Source organism: Toxorhynchites rutilus, chromosome 2 (assembly GCF_029784135.1).
Source record: "Toxorhynchites rutilus septentrionalis strain SRP chromosome 2, ASM2978413v1, whole genome shotgun sequence".
NCBI classification, from domain to species: domain Eukaryota; kingdom Metazoa; phylum Arthropoda; class Insecta; order Diptera; family Culicidae; genus Toxorhynchites; species Toxorhynchites rutilus.
Window position 1 is genome coordinate 181,778,519 of NC_073745.1, and position 20,146 is coordinate 181,798,664.

Below are 20,146 nucleotides of genomic sequence, written 5' to 3' on the forward strand. Positions count from 1 at the left end.
AAGTCTGTTTGACCTCCATGAAGACTATAGTTGACCTGTATGTGAAGACTATAGTAGGCACGACTTCCATTGATAATGCGTCTGCAGATTTCGCGGTTGGTATTATTGTCGGACATAACCATTGAGCCATTAGTCCACTACCTCGAACTCATCGATCACTACACTACACTACACTACTGCGTAATCGATTCCTGTAGTGCTCGAATCCAGAAGCCAACACCCTCTGCTTCGAGCTTAAGTCTGAAGCAATGTTCAGCCACCGTCTAAAGTGTTCTGCCAACAATGTCTACGTCAATGTCTTGCGAAGCCACGCAAGATGAACGCCGCTCTTCTCATAACACCATCTTGTGCAATGTTGAATAGCAGGCAAAAGAGACCATCACCTTGGCGAAGTCCCTCGCGAGACGCGAATGAATCAGATAAACCACCCAATTTTCGCACACAGCATTGTATTCTATCCATCGTAGCCTTAATCAGTCTTGTCAGCATTCCGGAGAAGCCGTTTGCGTCCTTGATCCTCCAGAGCTCTTTTCGTGTTATTGAGCTATAAGTCGATGAGTAGATGGTACGTAAGGACTATATGTTCGCGGCATTTTTGGAAGATTTGCCGCAAGGTAAATATTTGGTCAGTAGAAAATAGTTGAGGGTCTGTCTATTTATACTGTGGATTAATTCGATTTTTCCATCACTTAACGGACATTTGTGAGTTCAAACCTTGATTCAATGAAATTATTCCTCTCAAGAACGATAAATCGCTACGCTTCGAATATAGTACAAACCTGTCCATATTCCCAACTATATGTCCATATTACCCGCATCGAAAAAAATGTTGTACCTTTCGGTATGTTTTAATTTCAGTGAAAAACATTGAAAAACACTTTTTCGTAAAACATTTGACCAATTAGGTCGAAAAACAGTATATTGAATTGCAAGAAACTGCATTAAAGTTCTGAGAAACATGAGTTTCCAAAGATATAATATTAGGCTGTCAAAAAGGTCCAGCGGTATTTCCGCGAGGTGTCGTTGTAAGCGCCTAGTTCTAGTTGTATTCATTGTATCGAGTCATACTATAGCTTGTTGGAAAGGTATTTTTGCTCGTTATAATATATTCCTTGACAGTGTTTTTTTTGGTTAAGTCGTTCGTGAGTTATAGTGTCGCAAATGTGGAGCAAAATAAAGAGAAAATCCGACATATTTTACAGTACTACTATGACAAAGGCAAAAATGCATCTCAAGCTGCCAATAAAATTTGTGCAGTTTATGGACCCGATACAGTTTCCATTTCCACCGCACAACGATGGTTTCAACGTTTTCGTTCTGGTGTAGAGGTCGTCGAAGATGCGCCACGCTCCGGAAGGCCTGTCGTCGAAAATTGCGACAAAATCGCTGAATTAGCCGAGAAAGACCGGCATAGTAGCAGCCGTAGAATCGGCCAAGAACTGGAGATAAGTCATCAAACCGTTATTACCCATTTGAAGAAACTTGGATTCACAAAGAAGCTCGATGTATGGGTGCCACACACGTTGACGCAAAAAAACATCTTTGACCGTATCGACGCATGTGAATCGCTGCTGAATCGCAACAAAATCGACCCGTTTCTGAAGCGGATGGTGACTGGCGATGAAAAGTGGGTCACTTACGACAACGTGAAGCGCAAAAGGTCGTGGTCGAAGCCCGCTGAAGCGGCTCAGACGGTGGCCAACCCCTCATTAACGGCCAGGAAGGTTCTGCTGTGTGTTTAGTGGGATTGTCAAGGAATAATCTATTATGAGCTGCTTCCCTTTGGCCAAACGCTCAATTCGGACCTGTACTGCCAACAACTGGACCGCTTGAAGGTAGCACTCATGAAGAAGAGGCCATCTTTGATAAACAGAGGCCGCATTGTCTTCCATCAGGACAACGCCAGGCCACACACTTCTTTGGTGACGCGCCAGAAGCTCCGGGAGCTCGGATGGGAGGTTCTTTTGCATTCGCCGTATAGTCCGGACCTTGCACCAAGTGACTACCACCTGTTTTTGCCCATGGCGAACGAGCTAGGTAGTCAGAAGTTAGCCACAAAAGAGGCCTGTGAAAATTGGCTATCCGAGTTTTTTGCCAATAAGGAAGCGTTCTTCTATAACAGGGGTATTATGATGTTGGCATCTCGTTGGGAACAAGTCATCGAACAAAACGGCGCATATTTGACTTAAAACAGATGATTGTAACTAATTTTATGAACAAGTGAAAATTCAAAAAAATACCGCAGGACTTTTTTGACAGCCTAATAGAAGTTCTTCTTAACATGTCCGTGATACCACCACCTTTACGTCCTATTGAATATTTCTCGCCAGCTTTGATTCTGCTTAACATTATGCTTGCTTCTTGTATATTCAGAAGATGCATTCTGTGACGAACAAAAATGTTCAACACGATAAAAAAATAAAAATTGAGGTTTTCCAGGGCGAGCAAAATATTTAGAGAGCTTTCACTGACAGCCAACGAAACGCATCGACAAATTATGAATAAGATGGACTTTCAAGCAAATACTCATATTTATAGATTTTTTGGATTTAATTAATTTGCTTTAGAAGCAGTTTTGAGCTTTGGAAACAATTTTTTGGGCTAATAAGTAACCAGCATTATTCCTACAACTTTTATCATTCGAATGAAGTGATTAACTTACCACTTTGTTCAACCGACAAAGAGGTATTAATGCTCGAAACTTTGCTCCCCAACGAAAACCTCGCGTTTTAGAAATTTGAAACTAACATCCAGTACAGATTAAAATATAATGTGATGCAAAAATACAGAGGCACTCTTCATCAGACGGCATGCAAATCGACGCGGTGCCCCCACCGAACAAAATTGTACCATACTGTGAATGATAGAATCATTCTTCCTTGGAATCGACCAAACCACAGTGTGTGAAACAAAACGACTTGAATTATGATGATGATGATGATCATCAGTTAATTCGCCTCTAACCTTGAAAAATACAAATTTGTAAAAAAAAACTAAACACTCGGCCTTGAGAAAGATTATTTCGAAAGCCTTGCTGCCACCTGGTCGCTAGATGACTGATGAATTGTGAATACTGTAATTTGAAATCACGAATGGCTTGTTTATACTCAATGAATATAATACAGCGGAGCTTAGATTGCAATATTTTTTCTATCCACATTGTCCGAAGAACGAATGCTTGACTTTTGCATTTCGAGTGACCAGTTCACGCTCACCTGATTAGCAGTGATATATGAATATTGTACCATGGGAACACGATAGGAAAATGTGTTTTCTTTCAATTATCGTTAATTTGGTCATAGTTGAATGTATAACGTACTGAAACAAATTTAAGGATTCTAAGGAGTGTATCGAAAAGTAGTCTTAAACTTTCAAACATCAAAATAAAACTGAAAATGTTCAGAAAGTGTTTACAAAAGTGAGTATTATTAAAGAATATTAAGTTTACATAGCAATGAAATGAAAAAAATTAAGCTTATTGTTGATTTCTCAAAAATGATCAAACCTTAGATTTAACTCCATTCATCAAATTCTGCACAGTAGTCTTTGTGCACTTTCTGGACGCTGCAGACCAATTCTATTTGAACTCTGACATATTTTTTTAGAGACTGTACCTTCCTTCTTGAACATAGCCTTGACAATTGCCCAGTAATGTTCAATTGGCCGCAGCTGGGGACAGTTAAGAACGAACAAGATGTTGTTTTTCAAAAACCATTGTCGAGTGGATTTGGCATAATGTGTCGATGCTAAATCCCGCGACAAAAGAGGATCAATCAATCCAAATCAATCCGCGACATTTCGAAAACAACTCTATGACCGCGACTAAATGACTTGTATTTCGATTTTTGACATGTAAACAAAGCGTGCTCTGATTACACGACAAAAAAAAAAGTTCACCAGTTTGTGTGTAATAACGTATTCAATGTTTAAGACTACTTTTCGATAGACTCCTTATTGGATTGTAAACCATCAAAATCCGTTTAGAGCTAAAATGATTATTAACGTTAAAACTATTTTTATAAAAAACGTGATCGGTTTTCTAATTTAGTACTATTACAGAAAGACATATAGACATATATATATATATATATATATATATATATATATATATATATATATATATATATATATATATATATATACATGTATATATATATATATATATATATATATATATATATATATATATATATATATATATATATATATATATATATATATATATATATATATATATATATATATATATATATATATATATATATATATATATATATATATATATATATATATAAATATATATATATATATATATCCTCGCGTCATTAGCATATATAAAATAGCTGATTTCTGATTTCTTATTCATATTTTCATATCCATGCTTTCACTATTATTCACTGTTCACTATGACGTTATTCACAAACGTCAACAAGATAAGTCCTAATGATCTGATTAAATATATTTTGTAGATATTTAATCTACTAATACCACTTAACTAGACAACTATCTAATGTTTAATAATATTTTTTTTTATCCCATTTATTTATTTAAGGCTCATTAGCATTTTAGCTGTAATAGAGCCGAATTTTAATCGTGTACATGTCACATGGTTATCATATCTATAATTAGCACATAACACAGTTGCCATTCGCCAGTATTCCTTCTATACCATTACATATGGTACATTCACACAGTAGCCATTTAGGCGTAAGAGTATTCTTTCTGTTCTTCCATTATCCTGTTGGACCTCCGGACAGCGGAGACAGTTGGTTGATCATTGTTGAGTTATTTATAGAACAGTAGCCCGATGTATCTGGCAGAGCAGAGCAGTTGTATGGATGAATCGATCTTATTTCGACCGTGGATCGATCTCCATCGCTGATGATTGTTGGGTGGACGTAGCTATTCTGTAACAACACAAAGATGGTCAATGAGGGCCCTGAGTTTTGAACTCACGATCGATCGCTTATTAAGCGAACGCGCAACCAATGTGGCTACGGAGACCCCCGGTTTAATAATATGTAATGTGTCAATCTCCATTATTCTCATCTCATGTTTTGTTATAAAATTGTAACGGGCCAGACGGGCCAACCAAATAAGACCAGTGGGCCGCATGTTGAGTATAGATGGTCTAGTTTGTCGCCTTACTTGAAGATACGGCAAATAACCCCATATTTCCACTACTACAGTAGTTGTTCTGTTTTCCAAATTATTTCAATCAGCTGACATTCAACCATCTTTTCCGGGCCCATCTTGATAAGTTCCGCTCTGGTACGATCTTTTCCAGTTGATTTGTTATTCTTCAACTGTTTGATGGCATTCTTAATTTCACCTATCGTTGGAGTGGTATCGCTTCCATCGTTATCTTGGTCCTCTGCTTGTACGCCATTCAGGTGTTCATCGAAGTGCTGTCTCCACCTTTCGGTCACTTTCGGATCACTTCACACACACCTAATCGAACCCCTCGTCCCAATCGATGTTAGCGCCTCGATAAGTGCTGACGTTAGTTGTGTCCGAGAAGTCAATCAATCAGTCTGAGCATTGAACTCTCCGATGTTGATCTTGAAGTCATATTTGAGGCAACGTTCGTATTTGCATTCCAGCTGCGCGCAGAATTCGTCGTTATCATCATCGGGACTTGTAAGGCGAAGACTATGCACGTTAATGATGCTGATGTGGAATGTGCTCCAAATCCTCGATCTGCACATTCGTGGGTTGGTTAGCCACCGCCCGTACTTACTGTAGATCCTCTTCAACACACTTTCTACAGCAATATGATGTCAAACTTTCGGTTCTCAAATACTTAGGAAAGCACACGAGTACTTCCGATGAAACTGAAAGATCCACTCTGCGCCGTTTCCAATCGTTAGTCAGTTTTCGTCGCATGGGTCTATGTCAATCAGTTTGGTTGGAATCTTTTTGTGTATCTTTCGTTGCATGGTGTTTTTGCAGTGCATGCAAGGTCTGCGACCAACCCCACTATCTTGCAAAAGGACCATCATGATACAACTGATTCACGTCCCGAGCATCACCGGGAAGCTGTTTCCGGATTATTTTGTGGCTTTTCTTTTAGACAGGCAATGCCCATTGCTCATCCCCTGAACCAGTCCAAGCCAGAAAAACGATATTTGACGATAAAATTTCATTCGAGTTAGAATGGGAATCGAGCCTGAAACTCCCTTATTGGTAAGCGCCACGCCAACTACTGGGTCATGAGAACCAAGTCATCAGCTGTTCATCACTTGTTCTAGTCTGATTGCTTTGGATTTTTTTGTGAGTTTTCCAGTGCGATTCATTATTACGGATGGCTTAAAGAGCCACCAACGCTCTGTCTGTAGTTCATTTCCGCATCAATCGTCGTCACACACTGTATGGCGTCTCTGATTATGTGTATTATCCCGTAGAGCAATACTGCCCAAATATGCATGGTTAACGTAAGCGCCAGTTGTGTTTTCTAGTTGAAATAAAATAACAAAAATCAAAAAACCCCTTCCACCCACTTTTGATCGTTAATTTTTATTAAATAGACACAGATTATTCTACATAAGTTATTCGCAGTCGTCGTTATTCAGCCAATAACAAGAATAAGACGTTTTCCATCATTGAGTGGTGTAAGTGGTTACGTCAACAATGCATATTTGGGCAGTATAGTGGTGTGCAAATGGTCAATGGATGCTCGAACTAATTGCTCTAATGGACTCTATAATGTCTACCATAAAATTGACGGCGATGGATTTATTCATGATGAAATTGCAAATCAAACAAGTGACAGCTGTCAAAATGGTGAACGTATCAAAATGTCTTACCTCTCAATGTTCTATATTTCGTTGGAAAACACCCATTACTTGCATTTGATTGAAATTTGATTTATTGATATAATGTTCCATAATTAATCAGGATGTCCACTTCGTTCCATGAAGCAGCGATGTATATTTAGTTGGAAAATATTGGGCAGAGGTTGTCCCAACATACCATTCACATCGGATGTACTTTTGCAATATTTCCCAACAAAGTTCAAGCGTGAATCGATCCATTTCGTTGTTCACCGCGGAAAGGTAATACAGGTGTTTTGAGATGTCAGTATCAAAATAACTTTTGTATAACGTACTCTCCCCTTTAAGCTCACCCAATTTTCCCCCTGCGACTCTTCGTTTCGTTCAACAAACGGAGAGAGTATGTAACGTTACATACCTACTTTTTTCACCCATTGTGTGTCGTTTCCACTCATGGCGGCGATCGCCGTGTTGTAACCATGATTAAATAAAATATTAATGCCATCTCGCTGACACGTATCATGATGGAAAGTACCATGGAAACCATACTGCAAACAAAGTCTGGAACTCAAACTTTGGCTACGGAGTTTCATGTTACGCCGAGCATACAAAATATTGGCGTTCGTGCAAAAAGAATTCTAAAGTGAATTTACTACTCTGCTGCAGACTGAACTGTTTGTTACCTTGCGTGCGTCTACTTATGAAATATACAGCTATCGAACGAAAAAGCTTAGCTGCAGAAGATTGATGTTATTTATTATTTTGTTTCCGCTTTTCAGCTAGTTTCGACTAGTTGTTTTGGGTTTGAAAATTTATCGATTTTATCGATGTTGAATCCGAAGATTCACTATTTCCTTTTTCGATTATGCATATATAGCTTGTGTGTGAATACAGGAATAGCCTCATAATTTATCCTAACAAGCCAAAGACCATGGTAAGAGCTCGAAGTCAACATTGGATTCAAAATTGCTGCGATATCACCCGGAATTCAGCTGAGCGTTATGAAAAACTAAAAAAAAACTTATGATTTATGATGATAATATAGTGATTAACTACTAACTAGCTTCTGAAAGTGCTCTGGAATTATTACAATGTATGGACGCCCCCGCACTAAAAAATTGGTTATTTCAAACGGTTCTATAATCACTTTGGTTCGAATGATAGCACAATAGTGGAAATATATAATATTCGATATCGTAACGGTCAATCAACTTGAATTATATCTCAGAGAGTTGCGGCCGCCGTTCAATCCCACCTTTCGTGATTTTTTTTATCTAACGGTTCTAGCACATCTGTTGCCGACCGCAAAGCGAACGTAAGAGCTACAGCTGTTTGTTTCTCACGTGCTGGTAGAAACTATTCGATAGAGAATCGCGTGAATGCTTGAAATGATTTATTACCTCGCAAATGAATTTATCAATGAGGGCTAATTGAAATGAAAGAAAAAACCACCAGAAGCGTTATTGAACATGGATGCGCTTCAGGTTCTAATATGTTGTTGAAATATGTTTACTGTGTCGATTGGAAAATCATTTATTGGGTCATTCAAAATGTATCCGTCGTTATTTGTCACTAGATTGTGTTGATGGCGACATATGATGATGACATTATCATCAGAATGAAATCCCAAGTTACATTTATTGTAAACAAAGTTTGGTAACTCACGAATCATGTCAAAAGTTGTATTAAAATACGCTTTTTTCATTTGTCCGGTAACATATCGAATATTTATTTAATGGGGTTGGTAGCTCGTCTCATCGATACTTGTAATATACTAATATAATCGACAAGGTTTTCTGGTGAAAATCGAATTTCGAAATCGATGCAGCAAAAGCCGATATATCGAAAATGTCGAGCAAAGGAGGAGGAACATTATTCAACTACTGCAGCTTATTGCCCCGGTATGTCCCTGGATTTTTTTCCAAAAACTAGGAAGCAGCAGTCGTATCGACAGATCTATGATCAAGTTTCCAGTTACTTGTCATCAACACACCCCTGAGCCTGTAAAGTTTCAAACAGGCTGACACCTGGTGTCAAGTCAGCTCCCGGTGCATTACAGTAATTACTGCACACCAGGTTTGCTGAAATTTCTGACGTTGATGTGTTTCTGGACGATTTCATCATCTTCGGCGAGTTTGCTAAGCAACATTATCATCCTGCAAGAATATGGATTCCGCCTGAAACTGAAAAAGTGAATATCTATTAGGGTGGCAGCGAAAATGGTCATGTCAAATTTCAAAAACCGACTATGTACATTTTGTTTATTGTCCCAAAAAAAAATGACCTGTGCAAAATTTCAGCTCAATCGGACATGATTTAGGGGTGCCTCAAAGCGCTCAAAGTTTTGATTTTTTGATCCTCGAAATTCTTCCAAGGGGGAGAGTAAAGGAAATTTGCAAAATCGAAATTTAGTTTTTGGCATCGAAAATGACTTAAAAATGCATAAAACGTCGAGATCTGATTTCATCTCGGGAAAAATTGGCCGAAAATCGACCTTTTGGGACTTAGCCTTAGGCAACGAAGGTATGGAAAAAAATAATTATCGTGTTTAAAGAACCGACCATGTACATTTTGTTTATTGACCCAAAAAAATGACCTGTGCAAAATGCCAGCTCAATTGGACATGATTTACGGGTGCCTCAAAGCTCTCAAAATTTTGATTTTTTTTATCCTCGAAAATCTTCCAAGGGGGGGAGTAAAAGAAATTTAGAAAATCGAAATATTTTTTCGATGCCAAATGATTTAAAAATGCATAAAACGTTGAGATCTGATGTCATCTCGCAAAAAAAATTTGGCCGAAAATCCACTTTCTGTGACTTAGCCTGAGTGGCCAAAAAATCAAAACTTTGTGTGCTTTAAGGCACCCCTAAATCATGTCCGATTGAGCTGAAATTTTGCTCATTTTTTGTGCCTATAAACAAAATGTACATGGTCGGTTTTTTAAATCCGATGATGAATTTTTTCCATACGTTGCAACCCAATGTCCTGGGAAAAAGGTAATGAAGATGGTCGAGTTTCGAGCGACATAGCATGCGCTGCCATAACTATTTCGCAAATAGTTACGTCAGTCGTTGTGTTTATCTTTGATTGCCCACCGCATCCATGTAAAAATGCTATTTTCAGGAAGTAATTTATCAATTAAAAATGTACATTTTTGTGAAGCTCCCGCTGAATATGAGGCTAATGTGATAGCGTTGAGTAAATATTTGTGAAATCACGTCTGAAAATACGGATAAAAATGATATTTCCACGTGCCATTTTCACTCACCCACGTTCATAGAAATAAACGAAGTTTCATTATTTTACCGTTATGAAGTTGATGTTTCGAAGGCTCTCAGTGTCGGTGTGTATGTTGTGAGATAATAATCGCCAATTAATCAAAATTTCACCGAAAATGTTACGGCTTTCGAGACCTAAGCATACGACTGCTCTCTGGACCTTTTTACCACATGTATAATCGAAACAAGCCACAATATAATTGTCATCTGTTAAAAAACAACCAGTTGAATGATTTCATGAGAATTTTGGCTCAAATTATCATGCAACCGTGAGTACTTTCAATATTGTTTTGTTTCTTCCATATGCATTCCATAGTGAATGCAAATAATTACGACACGATATTCTGCTTGCCAATACAGATACACTTCGCCTACTGCTCCACCTCTATATGTATCTCATTGATTGCAACCCTAATATCTATCGATCAGCATATATTCCAACCAACCCAAACGGATTCGATTTACACTGATCTGCCGCTTTCGACAACATAAACCATGATGTTACAGTGCGTAAGTTGGACAAGCTAGGCTTCAGCTGCAATGTTTTACATTGGCTTACATTACATTTGAGCGGTTCCCCACGGTTAAAATTGACTAGTGCTTCTCCGCAGAATTCACTGCTACATAAGGAATACCTCAGAGGAGTCATCTCGGTCCTCTGAAGTTTCTTATTTAATCCAATGACGTAAATTTCGTGCTGCAGGGCCCTCATCTTTCATTCGCTGATCATATGAAGTTATTTCTTCACGTTAAGTCGGAAACTGATGCTTTATTTCTCCAGCGACAACTATAAATTTTATAGAAATGTTGCGTGGAAAATCGTATGAAGCTGAATCCAAGCAATCGTTCCAAGATTACTTTTACAAGAAGAAAAGATCCTATTCGTTACAACTATTCTCTCGACGATGCTCCGTTAACTGACCTCGACTGCGTGAAGGATCTAGAATTTAAACTGCAAACTCAACTTCAAAACACATGTTAAATACGCGGTTGAAAAATCTTCCCGTAGTCATGCGCACTGCGAGGAATTTCACCGATGTACACTGCCTTAAATATATGTTTAGTGTTTTACTTCACTCATTCCTGGAATACTGACAAGTAATTTGGAATCCGCATTAATTAACGTAGTCAACAGGTTCGAAGCCGTTTAAAATCGTTTTGTTCGGTTCGGTCTAAGATGATTACTCTGGAGTTATTACTTATGGAGTTATATAGCTACCCAGTTATGAAAGCCGGTGCCAACTAATGGGTCTTGATACGCTACACGTGCGGAGGGATGTAAACCACGCCGTATTTATGTATGATGTTTTATTGGTTGGGATAGAGATTTTGAAGAACATCAACCTTCTGGTTCTACCTCGAGTTTTACAGGACCAAGCATTCCTCCGAGTTCTTTCCCGTTGTACCAGCCATGGATACAACTCAGCTCTGTTAGGCCTTCAACGGCTGTTCAACAGAGAAGCATCTGGTGTCGACTTCCATTATTCAGGAAATGCAGTCCGGTAACATTTTCTAGGACAAATTAGAAATTTCCATTTATATCATTAGAGCAACAATGTTAACAATAATTAATGACAATTAAATAAATAAATAAATGCTACAATAAATTTGACAACGTTGCCTACAAGTGCTATTTTACCATGTTACCGAATATCAATTGAACTTATGCCAATGATGGTTGTTACTACGATACTTTCGAACGCATCGGCATCGAAACGAATGGCGTCGATTGAACTAACCGAGTCAGAGACGATCAGCAGCGGCTTTGTTGACGAGATCGTAATTTCTACGTAGATTCCGGCTACTTCAGATGAGAAGACGTGGCAGATGTCGCCAAGTTTCTCGCTGGAAACTAGTCCGTTATATCTATCAATTACCCCGAAACCAGTACCCGATGATCCCTTAGAGACTTCCGCGTATGTTTTGAGCCTACCGAGCTCGCCCCACTTTGGAAGTTGTGGGGGGTTGATCATGACACTCGCTGCAAGACTGTGTTACTAATCCCAATCAAGTGTGTTTCCTCTCTACCGCTGATTTTTAGAAGACTTGGCGTCTTGGAGATGAAGCTGTTATACAGTTTTGTCGTGGTGTTGGGAACCTGATGTCTGTGTCCGCAATTCTCCAAATAACGCTCTGCTGCGTTGAGAGTTTAAATTCTCTTTCGACTGCCCACTGGCCGATGCCATAACCAGGAGAATGTGGTCCGCGTAGACAAATATGAAAAATCCGCTCGGCTGGACGTAGTACAGGCTGTTCATGGCAATGAGAAAGAGGATGATGGCATGAACAGAGTATTCAAGTACCTCTGTCTCCTCAAGGAAACTTCTGCTGCTGGGGTTTCCTATTTTGATCTTGGATACCCGACTTGTGGCGAAGCTCTTGAGAAAGAATAATAATATACCGTCTACACCTAATCTGCCAAAATAGCGAGTATATGCCTTTTTTTATGTCCAGGATTACCATCTTAACAAGCTGACGGTTTCTGTCGACTACAGCTGAAGCTGCACCCGTGGCCGAGTGGTTAGCGTCATAACTAACATGCCGGGTGTTCGGGTTCGATTCCCGTTCTGGTCGGGGGAATTTTTCGTCAAAGAAATTTCCTCCGACTTGCACTGTGATCACGCGTATTCTAGAGCTTGCCACTCAGAATGCATTCAAGGCGTGTTATTTGGCATAGAAATCTCAACTAAGTACTAATAAAAATGACGCAAGTAATACTACGTTGAGACGGCGAAGTTCCTCTAGGAACGTTAGTGCCATTGAAGAAGAAGAAGAAGCTGAAGCTTGATTTATTTAGAATCCGGAATCACAAAACCAATTGTATCCCTGGATTGGTTAAAGGCACAAAAAATGTTCTTATATCAAAATGCAAATAATGTGTTGTTCTTCCAGAAAAAAAACTATTTGAAAATTATTCAAAATTATCCGTTCAAGTTTTGATTAATTTCCATGCTTTTCTTCGGATACCCTCTATCAAAGTTTGGACTCTCTGTTGGGCAACCTTAGATGCCATTTTAAGCCGCGATCCCTTTATGTCTACATCATCCTGAGTAACTTCGGCACCCTTTCAATTTCCGCTTGACAATTGCCCATCATTTTTCGATTGGGCTTTTGATTTCGATCGTGGCGCGTCATCTGATCCATCCGAACAACAGTTGTACGTTAACGGAAACGTTTCAACACATGACAAACAGACGATTTAGTCACTTTCAGCGATTTTAGTACTTGACCACGCCGGATTTTTATTTTTATGTTTATGTCAATAAAATTTCTTCTTTCGGCTTCCATCCTGCACAATTTTTTTTCAAAACAAAACAGATGGCGTTGTTGGATCGTTCCATTTCATTTTTTGCCCCAAAGGTCGGCAGAGAACTGGTTCTCATTTATGGACTCCAGAAAACCAGTCCACCTGTCCTGTTCCGCCCGTTGTTACGGGTGTGAAGGGGAGAATTTCCTATTTATGGAAACAAATTACTATCGAACTGCCGATAGTAAAAGTTAGAATCGAGGCCCCCTTTCCGGGGACCATTATCGGTGTCTACCTGCCATGTTCCAAGATTTCTGAATTATGACTGAAGCTACTTCAGACGCTAGGAGGCTTGAAGGACCCCAAAATCACGCTAGAGGACCAGTAATACCTCCGTCGGTGTTTGCATTCCCCAGTTGCGACGATGAGATTTGAAGTCCCCAGAATGATTTTGGGGTCTCCTATCGTCTCAAGTAGCTCCCGTCTTAATTCCGGAATCCTGCCACTCGACAGGTAAACGATTGATTGGGCCTTGATTTCAACTATTGTTATCGACAGGTTGGTAGTAATTTGTTTCCGCAAATGGGGAATGTTCCTCTTTACACCCAAAGCAATGGAGTGTTGAAGAACAAAGATTCGCTTTGTGTGCCAACGAAAATTACCTCCGACGATTTTCGGGACATTCGTTGGTATTACTCGAATTACTTCTTGGAGTGCGATGATCGATGGACACCGCTCTCGGTTGAGGATCTTAAAATTTCATGCGTTGCAATTGCATGATGCAATTCATGCATCATGAATAGCAACGTTGGAAGCAAGCCCGGTTTGAGTGGGGTGGTTAGGTCGTCAGGACTTTGCGGCGAGACGCGTGGATATTCTGCGGATTGGAGAGATAGTGGTAGATGACGCCGATGCCAATGCGTTCCCGGTGTCCGAACGAGAGGGAACAGGGCAGCGACCAGGCAACGACGAGTCACCCAACGGTCGCCTCTACGTTCCGACGGCCGAGAAAAATACCAACAAATTGATGGATTGCAATGATTGTGGTGAATTTCGAACGCGACCGCGGTGAGCGGCACCCGGGTGTAAAAGTATCAACCAGCATTCGTCCACATGATCCGTTGGCGTGAAGAAACAGCTTGGAGTCACTGCAATAATTAGCGTTGGCGGAGCAGTGTAGCAGGCAGGGTCCAACATTTTCAAAGACGGAACATGAAAATCAACCCTCCTCTCAGTCGCTTTGCATCGAGTAGGACTACTTCGGCATTCGCCGTCAACATAACTAGTTCATTAGTTATCCTCGCTCTTAACGCTCGTCAATTCATTTCTAGATAAAGAAAATGGTTATTCTAATTGACGTGACGAATGAATACTAATCTGCCTCTCCATTCAATCTGACTTCACTTCACTACCACTACTTCACTCCGACATGTACCTCGTTGCCCGCGTACACAATCTTATTTTAACGTCCATATTATGTGAAATGAACATTCGAAGCAAAAAAGTAGTTACACCATTGCACAATGGTCCAGGAGATGTATTTAAGTGGAAATTAGCATTTAGAGCTCGACAGTTATTCTCCAGACAAAAACTGTTTTCGACAAAGATTTTTTCTATCTATATTTCAAATTCTACATCAAAACTGTCCTCGTTTGACTTTTAGAGCTTATCAATTCCAACATTTTGCGATGCAGAACTTATCAATATCTTAACCCTACTTAGAGTTATTGATGTTTTTTTACCCAAAACCTCATGATTTCAATTTTAATTTACTCAAACACAAAAAATTGCATAGTGTTAAAAATCACACATCATGTAGAGCGAAATATGCTCTTTCAAATGCCGTCAATAAACTTTGTCTATGTTTGCTCCAGAAAGAATGACAAACAATTGAAGAGAGCGTATTTTGTGGGAAGAAATATCAATAACTTTGAGTGAAGTTGAGATATTGACAAGTTCTGCATCGCAAAATGTTTGTGTTAGTAAACTCTAGAAGTCTTCCAAAGACAGTTTGTATGTAGAATTTGAAATCTAAAAGTTAGAGCAAAAAACTGTTTTTTCATGGTGACCCTAACGCAACTTAGTAAAAAAAGCACGATATCGGTTATTTCAAGAGATAGAAAAAAACTTTGATGTCGCAAATAACTGGGACTACAACATTGTTGAACTATGTTTACCTCTATCTATACAGATAAAAAAGTTAAATTTTTATTTCATCGACAATTGTGGTCACCCTATTATTGATAACATAAAAATGAGCGCTCTATCGTATGTAAAAACTTTGTCGAAGACAGTTTTTGTCTAGAGAATAACTGTCGAGCTCTAAATGCTAATTTCCACTTAAATACATCTCCTGGACCATTGTGCATTGATGAAGGGTTCCATTTATCCACCGTAAACTCATCCACAATTTGAATCAGAAAAAGTGATGGGAGAAGCAAAAATTCCAATTGAATGCGAATGCTGATGTCTTCATAGTCCCCTGATATGACTTTGCCGAGCCCTGATGATAGACCATACTCCAGCGAGATCAATTTTCGTGCTACGGAAGTCACTTTCACCTGACGCTGAGAGTTATCCGTCAGTAGCGGTGGGGGCGTAACGTTCGCCTTGGAAACCAGGAGCTACCGCGGAGTTCCGCGCTTCTGCATTGTCGTGTTGTTTATTCATTCGCAGGCTGCAGAGGTTGTCCAGCATTTCCGGTGGGAGTATAGTGTCCGCACTGCTGAGGCCCTGCTTATCTAGGGCACTGCTGCTTCAAACAGCGTCAGATCGCCAAGATTGTCCGACGATTCTAGTTGGGCTGTACCGTACTTATCGGCGAGGGTTTGGGTTTTCTTTTATTCGAGGGCGTTACATTCGTAGTAGTTTGATTTGAAGACTGTGCGGTATGAGATACTGGTGTAGGCAGAGATAGGTTTTTCGCAAGTGTGTCGTTACGATTGTCAAATCCTGTTCCAGAGTAATTTACCGAGCTAGAATTTGTTACTAATACACTTGTCCTTTTTTATGCGGTCTGGGATATGAAGTGGATTTGGTCGGTCGGGAAGATGTAGGGGTATTCATACTGCAATAAGTAACATGTGTTGTCTCGTATATTTCAGCATTTTTGTTTGGAGCAATAACTAATGCGTCGCATTGCGACAATTTTGCTTTGACACTTCATTTTAAATATGTGTTTTCATTTAGTTGAACACAATAATGCGTTGCGTCATTAGCATCGTTGTACTAAACGCTTACATTTGTTCTAAACTGCTTGCGTCGAATTCGCGATGACAGGGGCATGGTGTCGACGTCTGGTGGCAACTTCAAATTAGGGCCATAATTTGGTTCCCAAACTCGTTAGTGTAATCTCTATCAGATTGGAAGACACGAAGCCGATTTTTAAATTCTGAAATTTGATGAAAATTTTCACATCATGTTGTTTGATTACTGGAAACACGTGTTTCTGACTTTCATTCAACCATATGACCAAAAATGATTTTTTTCATCACAATATAGAGTTGTCTTCATAAACAATTTACGTATGAGACTTTTTCACCACCTGCAAACAAAAATGTTTTTCATTTGAATAGAATACTAGTTTGATATAGAAAAGCTAATTTTCATTCATAATTTTAATTTTAATTTTGAAAACGTGTTCATTCCGACTGAAAATCAGCTTTTCTTCCCGCTCCCCTAAACTAGTAAACGAAGCTCAATGCAGACAGCGCGGATATGTCAATGTGTTGTTTTTAAAAACATTCAACTGATCCGTGGACACAACAAGAACAAGATTTTCATACGAATTTTATTTCGTTTTTGTTTACATGGAAAGTGGTGACGCGAATGCTGGATTGTGACTGCAAATCAACAGACTGCGTCGGACGAATGTTTTAGTACAAAACACAAGCAATGACAGCTGATGAGAAGCAACGCACAACGCGGCATTCTGTTTCCACCTTTACATGTTGTTCAATGACCGTTAGGCGCCTCGCACATTGGAGCAATGAGCAACTAGCAAGATGCAATGCGCAATATACAACAGGCAACATATTTTGTTGTTCTTCGCATACCAGAGCAATAAAAACGCCTGACATTATGCAAACAATCTGCTTAATGTACGAAACTTGTCAAATTATGGGCGATAAGTTGCTCTTCAACCGACACGTCGTGTTGCTACCGATTTGTGTTGCTCTTCGCATTTTATAATCAACACTCTTTCGGATTGTATTTCCCTTTCGGTATTCCAGACAGGGAGGCAAGGCTACTTTACATCTATAGAATTGCATCGACTGCAGAACGAAGGCTGTTGGATTTTGAGACCCTCCATCGGAATCTTTAAACTATAGCTTGAAATTCTGATTAAAGATAGATAAATTCATTTATTTCAATTGAGAATATTTTTGAAGGTACTTACAATGTAAATAATCAATTAATTCCTATAAAAATAATTCATTATTCGTCATATTCAGCAAATAATTGTGCAGAAATATACATACAACAGAAACCTTTTTCTACTAACTCCATAGACGTTGAAATTTACACGAGCTAAGTAAAACGTAAACAACGATTATTCGCAGCGGGAGAAAGACAATATCTACTCCCTTGCGATATCCTGCTGCTACTGTTTTCACCAAACAGCAAGAGCATATTTCGTGGATTATACTCCCCCATAGTTTTGAAATTGATCTTCACAGAATTAACCCTCTCAATACGGCAGCGTGCTCCGCCGGAGTGCTACCGCTAAACGGAGCACTGCGCCGAAAAGTATGCATATCGCGCTGGTGTGATCGATGTGCGATACTCTCATTTCGTTTTCTAATTTCGACGAAACTCGTGTACACTCGTCGTCGCGCGGATCTCGTCTATAGAGGACGCTCGTAGCAAAAGGGTTATATAAGGCTAAAATCATTGTTTTAACTCGTTTTTGCACTTGTTTGATAATGTTTATGGGTACTTTGGTTACAGTTAGTCCAAAAATGACTTTTATGTTAAAATAAAATATTTCAAACTAATTTAGTTTTTAAATATACAGTCTATTTTATGCAATCGAATATGGTGAACGAAAAATATCATAAGGAGCAATATTCATATTCATGTCGTACCATTTATAGTCAAAATGTCAAACATACATGTCAAAAAGTTGATCAATTTAGGACTTTTTTCAAACGAAATCAGCTACCAACCTTTTTTTATAATTCAAGCACCAAGTCTGTGTTTCAATTTACATTCTTAATTTTCGTTACACGTCTTCCTTTTCCAGATCGAATCGCATTGTTACTCAACTATCGCTTATCAAACAGTGGAAGTGCAATGAGTTCCTGAGAGTTGCATCCATTTATCAATAGAAATTCAAAACTTATTACAAATAGACTAGGATTAATTCTCAAGAAAAAAATCAACCAAAAGAGGGGAAAGGTATATGTTTAGTGTCCCAGTATAAGCTGGATGTATTCGCCATGCTCCGTGGGGGCCAGGAATGTACGTAATATTTCCTGCTGATGAATTAATATTGTTGACATACGGAATCGCAGTACCGAGAGTACAACCACGACCAACTCTGGACAACCTGCGAGAGCCACTTGTCCCCATCGGCAATAGGCCTTCTTCCGCCACCATCCTGTCCCCCAAACAAATAAATGAACCCCGTCGGAGTCCAGAACGACCACCCCGTACCTCCACCGTTGCACCACCACGCACACCACCGATACTCACGCCGAGGGACAGAAGTCCCAGTGTTAATTTTTCTCCGGACGATAGAATTTACGATTACGACGATACCACACCACTATACGATACCGACACGACTGTAAATTATGTAAATAGGGACCTCAGACCTAACTTCCCGCAGACTTCCTCGTCCACGACATTACGTAATCCTTCCTCTGGGGGCCCTAAATCCAACCCTTCGTCACCCACGAAAGCGAAGGAGAAGCCCAAATCCAGGCTACATCTTAAGCTAGGACGTTTGCGACCACATTCCTCTACTGAACAAAGCGAATCTGCCCGAATCCGTGAGGATTTGCAGATACACGTTTCCAATCCTGTGTTCACCCGTGAAAATCTACGTCAACGAAATTTTGACGCGTTCTTCGAATCCGGCGAAACGGTCTATTCGTTGGAGAAAAAGGAAAAACCTCTTCCACAAAGTGCCGACTCTGCCGAATACTCCTCATGGAATACCGATGACCCTCCTGCTACCACCAATCAGCGTTTTTTATCCGTTGGGGTATTTCGTAGAACCAAGTCACCGCTCAGTAACCGTGCCAAAAGTGTAGAGCTAGAATACGAAGAGTCCCAGAAAGGTGACAGGTGCCCCTGAACAACTTTATTGGTTGTCATTCTTTTTGCTTAATCCTAGAGTGAGTTTCCTGTCGCCAAATTGTCTGTCATGTGACTAACTATTTGTCTACTAACTGTGCAGCTAGCTAACCACCAATCAAACCGTATATCGTATGACAAAACCAAAGCTTTGGAAGTCATAGGCAAATCAATGGGAAATAGTGTAATATTCCGGTCGAATTCCCAATCTCATTTCAACAGTTTTTGAGAAACTTATTTACATTAACCATATATCGACATATGTTCATGCGAAGAAACGTTAAGATTGCCAGACATCTCCGAGAAATTAAGCAATTTAGATGCAACTAGTTGCATTTGACGGGGATTTTATTCAAGCTTTGTTAACAAGTTTCTGAACTTGGCAGATGTTCCGAATTTTCCGAGAAAGCAGTTTTTTATCGCTTGTTTTTTTCCTTTTACATACCCAAAAGAAAATCCTGAACATCTTCGGTGTTTGTTAGTCATTCTAAAGTCAATTACAGACTAATAAAACTAGAGACAATGAGATTCGGCCTATTTACGCC

General features: G+C 39.4%; 1 protein-coding gene across 11 annotated transcripts in view; it reads left to right on the plus strand.

Moving 5' to 3' along the window:
• The window catches only part of LOC129764288 (uncharacterized), a 193,166-nt gene that overhangs the window by 46,638 nt on the left and 126,382 nt on the right, over positions 1 to 20,146 (plus strand). For 8 of the 11 annotated variants that reach the window (XM_055763209.1, XM_055763215.1, XM_055763216.1 and 5 more), the window contains exon 3: positions 18,544 to 19,585. The exons of 1 other annotated variant lie outside the window; for it this stretch is intronic. In XM_055763209.1, coding sequence (XP_055619184.1) covers positions 18,760 to 19,585 — 826 coding nt within the window. In that variant the 5' untranslated portion in view covers positions 18,544 to 18,759. Of the gene's footprint in view, positions 1 to 18,543; positions 19,643 to 20,146 lie in introns of those variants that run through there. 2 more of the 11 variants (XM_055763221.1, XM_055763220.1) reach the window with 2 other exon arrangements.